At 33.5% G+C, this 9,203-nt stretch overlaps 1 protein-coding gene across 1 annotated transcript in view; it reads right to left on the bottom strand.

The window, feature by feature from the left end:
• Positions 1 to 9,203, bottom strand: part of LOC107738561 (kelch-like protein 29) — a 107,612-nt gene that overhangs the window by 69,174 nt on the left and 29,235 nt on the right. The window contains exon 3 of the mRNA XM_016550324.1: positions 2,567 to 2,902. Within this exon, the coding sequence (XP_016405810.1) occupies positions 2,567 to 2,845 (279 nt within the window). The 5' untranslated portion in view covers positions 2,846 to 2,902. The remainder of the gene's footprint in view (positions 1 to 2,566; positions 2,903 to 9,203) is intronic.

Here is a 9,203-nt window from a genome sequence, read left to right as displayed (position 1 = left end):
TATATATATATATATATATATATATATAAATTGTCACCGTATTTGAGATCCTCTCTGTTCTTTAAAATATAAAAGTAATAAGTAATAAATAAATAAATGAAATGATTAAGTAAATAAACGTTTCTTTGATTATAACAATAAATTATACTGTCTGATAAAGTCACTTTAAAAAGATACTACTCCATATAAATGATATTGTCTGGTAAACAGTGACTTATTTAAAAATATACTGCTTCATTAAAAATGCCTTTATTAGTAGCTTGTATCATAACTACTTAAAAAAAAAAAGCCAGATTGTGGTTGAACTTTTTATCAGCTTGTATTTTAATTAGCTTGTAGCAAAGTTTCAAAAGTAGCTTCACCAACATTTTTGCATTTTAATGAGTCTGAATGCAACAAATTGACCCTTTTGAGTCATTTGACAGTATTTATATCTGCCTCACAAGAGCGGTGACTCTTTTCACAGGATCAAGACGAAAAGGCCACAAAACCAATCTTCTCAGTGAGATTCGTAACTTAATATGCAAGCAAATTACTTCAGCACACACTCAATTATTGGCTGCTCACGCCACCGCTGAACTCCCGCAATATAATCACAGGATGAGTGAAGCCAATATGCCCATACTTTAAATAACAAAATGTTGACACAAAGAAGCCTTTGTATGTGGAATGAAAGATGCAGAAGCATATTGCTTTTGACCCCAGACTTCTCCCAGTGTAGACGTCTGTAAATCTAAGATTGCTTTATTCTTTCCCCCGCCCCACTCCGGCCCGTCTGCAATATGAAAGCAGGTAGCGGGAGTTTCTTCTTGACACAGATCAATAAGCAGCCTCGCTCTTCCTTATCAGAGATGGCTTGTAGAGATATGCTGGTGGGGGCGGCTGCAGGGCTTTCATGATGGATGACAGAAAAATTGACCCTAAGATCCGCCACTGCACAAGCTTTAATCTTCTTTTTTCGCCGCGAGCGGAGACAACAAACACATGTGGCACATAATGACGCCGCAAAGCTCTCCAACTTGATGTGGCCATCAACAGTTGTGTTTGAAGTGGTCCATCCATGCACAAGGACAAACAATGCTAAATTCAACTACACAAATATAAATGGATACTAAATAAATTAAAATGAAAAAAAAAAGCAAGTATAGTTAATAAAAAAAGAAGAAAAAAAAGAAGAAAAACCATCGAATCAAATTATACCAATGTCAACATGTAAAGTTGTACCCGCATCCTTAAAAAAACATTTTCTACACAAAGGTAAAATAAATAGAAAAAAAAATATATATATATATATAAAAATAAAAATAATAGCATAAAAACACTGAAAAAAAGGAAAAACATAAAAAAATTAATAAAATGTATAATTAAAAAATAAATAAATAAACACCTAGAGCAGTGTAGGACATTTTTACAATTTCTGATGTATACAATCTTTTCCCTTCCTATCACACACTGAAATATATCAGATTGGAAGCAAAATGGGTTTCAAAAAGCATTTCATGCAGACTTAATAGCAGGGTTATTACAGTTAACTAAAACTAAAATTGTTACTTGAAATAAAATAATTTATTTCATTAATAAAATAATTCAGCAAAGTTTAACTGAAATAAAACAAAATCATAAATTATTATTAAATATTTTTAAGGTAAGGCAAAATTTCTCACTTTTATTTAGTTTAACCTGATGTATTAAAATAACTAAAACTGAAATAAAAATGTATTTTAAAAAGTATAAAAACAGCCAACCAAATTACTAAAATTAAACTCAAATTAAAATTTATACGAAAAAAGAAATACATAAAACTAGTGGTCGACCGATTTTTTTTTTTGACAGCCGATGCCGATATCTTGGAAAACAGGGTGGCTGATGGCTGATATAAAGCCGATATAATAGAAAGTATTATAATGTTTGCCTTTCTATTACTAATAATATAAAAGCAATCGTTATAATACTTTTTGTATACATTTTAATTCCTTTGTTTAAAAGATCTATCAGATTATTAGACAGACTTCTGTCCAAATTAGACAGAACTGTTAACGACGACGGCGAACAAGAGGGAGAATGTGAGCACTGTGTGCGCAGGCGCTGCCGTGTCTCAGCGCCGTCAAAATAAAAGTCACGCCTCGAACGCATCGGCCAAACAGAAAAACTTATTGGCCGATGCTAATTTTTGAAAAATGCCAAATATCGGTCGATTTATCGGCCGACCACTACATAAAACTATTAAAATTTGAACAAACTAATTTAAAATACTAAATATATACTAAATACTAACATAATAAAAACTATAATAGTACCTCATTGTTAACAAAATAACACAGCTTCAAAGTCAACATCAAATTTGACCACATTAACTTCAAAATACAACCTGCATGAATCATATATGGACACTTTCATGGGCTGTTTTGTCCCTTTTAGACCTTAGCAGTGTGAATTACCATCGACTACCGTTGAAGTGGGAACATCTCTCAATAGTGTTTCCGAGAAGAAAATTATACCTGTTTGGAATGACATGAGGGTGAGTAAATTAGTCAGAGAGAGTGGCTGCAGGTGTGTTCAGTCCTACCTTAGTCGCAGAGGTGGTGCAGGTGGAGGCTAATCGCTTGCAGGTCAGCTCGCTATTGGCCGTGCTCGTTGCCCCAGTGACCGGGGTGGGCAGCAGCGAGGGGATGACGGGCAGGGGCAGGAGGCCGGGACGGTTGTTGCCGCTGTTGGGGATGGAGGAGGCAGAGGTGGAGACGCAGCCGTTAACTGTGCCGCCGCAGCTGCTGTTGGAGGCGCAGCGCTCCCTCCGCTCCCACACGCTGCGGAAATCCCGCTCGAAACGCTGATGGTACCGTGACATCACAGAATGGAGCGGAAGAACGAGAGACACTTCTGCTCACGGCGAGCTGGAGAAAACCTAACAAAGGAGAACAAATGCCTTATATTAACGTCTCAAAAAAAATAATGCTACTTTACAAACAAACACACAATAAAGATCAATAATATCAAAGATATCATATCGAGATCAAGATATATTGGCAGATGACAGCAGAAATAAGCGTGAAAACAGTCAGTCAGTGGCTAATAAGCTAATGTGTCTCTGTGTGAATGAATGGCGCGGTTTCCTCTTGTATACAAACTCAAACACACAGTGTTTTCTGAGTCTGTGTCTCAACATGAGGACATGAACCCATGAACTTCACCTCCAGAGTCACTTCACCAGCTTTTCACTGTTTAAGCACACATTGTAAGCGCTTCGTGTTAAAAACTGCAAAGCACAAAGGGAAGATAAATTGATGCGTAGTGTATTATATCTTTGCAACAGTTATTGAGCCTTCAATAAAGGCTCAATAAAACCTACGTTTTTTTCCCTCATTTAAATAAATGTAGAATTTATATATCTCTGTGTGTGGAACTGATAATCATTCTTTCACAATCTACTAGATACAGACTACTTCATTATAAAGAAAAATAAAATAAACAATAAATATGAAAAAATACAGGCCTATGTATATTTATAATCTATGATAAATTTATCATAAACTAGGTTAGTGGATAATTCAGCAGCAAAAGTTATTCTAGAAAAATCAGTGCACAATAATTTTAGAAATCCAATTATTTAGTGAAAAAACAATATTTTGTGGGGAACAAATAAAAGTGTTCTAATAATAATAATATTATTATTTTTACGAATACCATACAAGCAAAATATTTTTTCATCCATGTTTTACTTCATACAGCTCTGTTGTGCAGCATCCTATTTGACCAAAAATAAAAACGCAATGTTTTGTTGTAATTGTTACATTTTCATTTGATTAAATTTTTAAAGATTGATTAAAATTGTTGAAGTTTTATTAATTCATTTGATTACACGTGATTCATATTCAATCATAAAACACAGAATCCAGAAAAAATAAAACCGAAAACACAGAATTTAGAGAAAAATTTAATTTTCATGGGGCCCACCAACAACTTTTGCTCCTTTTCACACAAATTACGATTACAGGGGCAGATTATCGATTAATAAATACTTCTTTTCATGCACAATACTAAGTTATGACCTCAAAACACTTACCATAGCGCATGATTTGTAAACAAATACATTTTGATGTTTGCAGCACATAACCAGCTTCATACATACGGCTTTTCTGATCACTTAAACTTGCTCGGTAGCGCACCTGGTACAGCATTGTGTGAAACACAAGTCACAATAAAAGAGCTCAAAGACTTGTGGAAAAAAGCTAAAATGGCATGGTTGATTCAGAAAATGCATTTTGTGTGACGTTTGCTTATGTTGACCTATTGTTAGTATTGCCCTAGAAGTAATTGCGATAAGCGATATTATTGTAATTTTAAAGACCATTTTATGCCACTGAATATATAATCATAATGTAACAGCATAATAATGCAAGAAGGCCTACACACTTCCAAATGACAACAAACTTTTAATTTTTAAGAATATTTTGATCATGGAAATTAAGTATCAAAATATTAGATACCTTAAAAAACTTGAATAAATAGTAAATAAACATTTTCTAACAAAAAGTGCAAAGTAACAAGTACAAAAAAAAAAGAAAAATGCACAAAGAACTTGTATGGAGATTTTTCCATCTACCGCTTTTTCCCTGATTGAAAAAACAGTCACTGCTTAGCAGTCAGATGTCCGTATGCACAAAGGCACAGATCCCTAAACAAGACCATATCTGCAGATGAAACTTTTTTTTGTTGAAGCATTTTTTAAATTTGAACTAGCACTTCATGACTACACCACGTTATGTATGAGAAGCTGCAAAAGACACAGGCACAAGTGGAATGTAAAAAAACACGGTGACATTAATTTTTAAGTAAATATAATGGGCGATATATTGCGTCACCAAAAATAATTGAGGTCATGTACATATATTGCGCGATAAGTCGATATTTTGATTATTGCGACAGGCCTAATTGTTAGCACTATTGTCACACTTTAACCGTTTCTGAGAACCTTGAAAAACAATACTATTTCACTTTGAATCTGCTGTAAAACATGATACAAGCAATGCAATATCCTTTTGCAAAAATGTACCCACAAATGTTTTTCCTTCTCTTATTACACTGGGCTGTTTAATAAACCCACATATGCAATAGAGAAAAAAAATTATATTGCTTGGCAATATTGCAGCAAATTGTACCTTGAGCAATGCATTTCTGGTTTTGCAGAAATGTAGCCAGAGTCACGTATTTCCACTGATTGCTGGTTGGCTGGTGTTTTAACGCCATGCCAGCTTCCTTGGCTTTTCATTGTTGAAATAGTGTAAGAGAGCAATTTAAAAACCTATATAAGATTTTATAGGTTTGCTTCAGATTAAAAAAAAAAAATCTAAAATGAATTCAGGGTAGACAAGTTTCTTCAAAAGAGTCGGTGGAGTAATATAACTTCCTAGGAGAACTTAAGCCAGCATAATATAATAAAATTTGTTTAAGAGATACTGAACGTATTTCCAATTAGCCTGGGCTGCAAAATGGATTGCTATGGATTAATAGATCAATTATCAAATTAGCATCAACTATACTGAAATAAAATGCCATATATTGCCTTCTAAAAGACACTTTTTGCTGCTTTTCTGTGCAAATATTGATGCATGCCATTAACTCTGATTAATGTGATTAATTAATCAGCACATCATATAATTAATCCACTTAAAATGATTCAATTGACAGCCCTAATTAAAACATTACAACATCTCCTGATCTCATTTTGAATCTGCTGAAACCTATAAGTATTTTAAGATCGAACGCATTACACTTTACGCCTCTAGGTTCAAATGCATCAAAAAGCAATAATATCTGTTCATGCGTTTCACTGCTAGATAAAGTTCAACACTTGTAGAGATTCAAAGCTCATTGTCACCATGCAAAGACTGTAAACTACCATCTGGATTTGATTTATGATTATGAATAAATGAAATCTCGATCATGTGCTGATGTGTGCTGCTCCACCTCATCTTTAAAATCACACACAATGAAAATCAAACAGCTTTAATGTTAAACTAGATAAATGTGTTGCATAATTCTGAAGGTGTTAAACATATTTAATTAATCCTATTATAAGTTATGTTTGGCAGCCTTTCATCAAAAGACACCACTGGCTGGAAACACTGAAACTGAATAGATTCAGATATGGTCAGCATCTCTATTGTCACATGATTCATTCTGTATGATTCTGCCTTTAAATTCAGCACAAAAGATGGGAGGTCACATGTTGTCTAGAGAGTGGAGATAAGCAACTGCTTTACAGATCAATCCAGCCATGATGTGTGACAGCAGCACAAAAGAGCAACGCTGATGCTGATAACAGAAACTGTGTGAATGAACATGTTTGGTGAATGTAAATCAATTTTGTGTGAAAAAGACACTTATTAGTCAATCAATCAATGGGTTTCCAATGACTGATGCAGATGCTAAAATTCGATATTAGATATTTAATTAAAATATAAATGTAACATATAATTAATATCTAATTTACTTAGTATATTTATATGTATTTGTTTGATTTGAATATTGTTATACATATATTTACTTTTATTTATAATAAAATACATGTATAAAAGTGATTTTGTATGTATTTGTTAGTTTTCTTTTTTTTTAATCAAAGTATAAAAATGTAATTGTTTACAATTATTTTTAATTTTAATTATACTTATCATATATTATTTATTATATATTATAATAAAATTGAAATATAAAAAAACAAATACATATAAATATGCATTAAATTTTGAATAAATATTTAACATGGACAAAGGTTCTAGTTAACACTTAAGTTAATCATCCAGTCATGCATAGTTATCTGCCTGTGCTAGTAATCTCAAAATCAGATAATCACTCATCAATATTTCACACCAATAATATGATGAGCATATCTGATGTTAAACTGATTAGATTATTCATTAGTACTTCAAAGGTTCTCCCACACAATAATTGACCTTCCTAATTCATGAAAAAAATGTACTATGACCAAACTTGTCAGTTTCATTCAGACTTATTTTGAATATACTGGCAACAATGTGTGTTTGGTTTTAATGATGGTTTCAGACCACATATATATCAGGTATATATATCATATATCATATATCATATATATCATATATATCAGGTATATATATCATATATCATATATATCAGGTATATATATATATATATATATATATATATTTAATACTGTCAAAAGGATAAAAGATATCAAGCTAAACTGTTTATCACTCATCCCAATATATGCAAATTCAAATGCGCATTATTCATGCACTTCATTCAAATGCATACAAAACAGCTGGAGAAGAATCGCTCTTTCTCTTAGTTTAAAGAAATGATGGCAGGTTTAGCGCCAATGCAATGTGGCAAAAACCAGAATAATCAATCATTTATCAGAGACTTTTCTGTTGTTCTTGTGGTAAACAGAGTAAGAGCTTAGTTTTTAAATTTAGTTTAATTTTCATTTTACCCAAAAATCTAAGTTCAAATTAGAAATGAATAACACCATGTCTTAATGCTTAAGTTTAAGTATATTGTGCAAAATCATGAATGTATAATAACTGGCTTTAATTACAATTTAAAAAGTGCATTAATTCTTAAATGAAATAAGTTTGGGACCTTGAGCTTGGGAATGGCGCTTTAAAAATAAAAATTATTATTATTACTATTATAAAACATCTACATTTAATATTCTATACAGTTGATAAATGTTGAAACGGAGACTCATGCTTTGACAATACTGTACAATGTCATGATCATTTCATTTCTGCACTGCACTGGAAAACAAAAGTCACCGATGATGGAAAACAAGGAAAAATTGTATGTGACAAAATCAAATCCCTGGGAATTCCACAACGCATGCATTTTTAGACAGCCTGGATCCAGCAGTTCAAACGGCTGGAATAAACCTCGTTCGGCTGAACATATCTCTGACATGTGGTTAAAACAGGCAGGAAAAGAAAAATCTGTAGGTGTTGTTTCATTTGTATCTCATGCACAAGCTCTAATAAGGCGTGATATGCAAATTACAGTATCAATGTGGGCTAAAAAAACAACAACGCATAGCTTTGATATAATGAAGAGGTTTTTTTTTTAATATATACAGCAGCAGTTCTGTGTCTTCACACTATGAGCTGAAAAACACCAAGCATATCATTAAACACACCATCCTATTATTCTCTGCTTCAGTCCCACCTCTGCTATTGGACACATAAAGATGCCTAATGAGCTATAAACACATTTCAAATCCATCATGAAAAGAAAGACGGATAAAACTGCAAGCCTTTTATTCTATCTGGCATTCACGAATCATAAAATGAAAAGTTTCCATGCTTATGCTAAGCTTTGTATAAAAATTAATGAGCAAAAGAAGGCAATCATATAATGAAAAGCAGGTAAAAAAAATTCCTGCATATATTGAACATTTCAAATGCATCTCATCCAATCATAAATAACTGAAAGTATTAAAGTCAGTAATTCACATTTCACCTTTTATTTCTGATGCTTGTCCTTTGTATAAAAACCACGCTCTAAGCTTTCCATTTATGATCTAGATTCAATCTCTCCCGTACGCGCCTCACAGATCAATTCATTCATTCCGCCACTTGAGACGAGATCCTGTCATGTGTGAACAATGCTGCGAGAGCAATATCCCAACATGTGCTCTGACACAGCAACACCCAAAAATCAAGGACTTTCAGATGCACTTGGACCCTCGCTTTTCTAATTCTGTCTTGAGAGGAGAATCATTCACTATAGGGTTGTGACGGTGAGGAAATTTTCCCACCGGTTAATCGACGTGTGACAACACCGGTAATACTACCGGTATCACCGTTGGGGTGGGTTAGGGGGGTGTTAGTTCGTTTGAGTTTCCCTCTTATCTTCGCTTTCATATGGCTTGTAAAAGTGCAGTGCGCATAGTGCTGGGCGGTATACCGGTTCATACCGAATACCAGTGTTTATTTTTGTTATGATATTAATTTTTAAAATACCGCAATACCGGTGTATGTCGCTTAAACAACGTTCGGAACGTGACACTGTTTGAAAGGGGTCCCTATTCACTGTTGCACTGTGGTGAGGGAACAGCTGTATGTGTTACTAAGCGTGAAAGTTCTGAAACTGAAGCTGTAGAACTAATAGAACGTGATGACACAGAAGAACTCATCCACAATATCCACATTGACCGCCACAAATATCCACCGCCCCCT

This window comes from Sinocyclocheilus rhinocerous, unplaced genomic scaffold (assembly GCF_001515625.1).
Source record: "Sinocyclocheilus rhinocerous isolate Xijiao unplaced genomic scaffold, SAMN03320098_v1.1 scaffold2419, whole genome shotgun sequence".
Taxonomy (NCBI): domain Eukaryota; kingdom Metazoa; phylum Chordata; class Actinopteri; order Cypriniformes; family Cyprinidae; genus Sinocyclocheilus; species Sinocyclocheilus rhinocerous.
The sequence above is the reverse complement of the archived record's forward strand: the minus strand, read 5'-3'. Positions and strand labels throughout refer to the sequence as shown.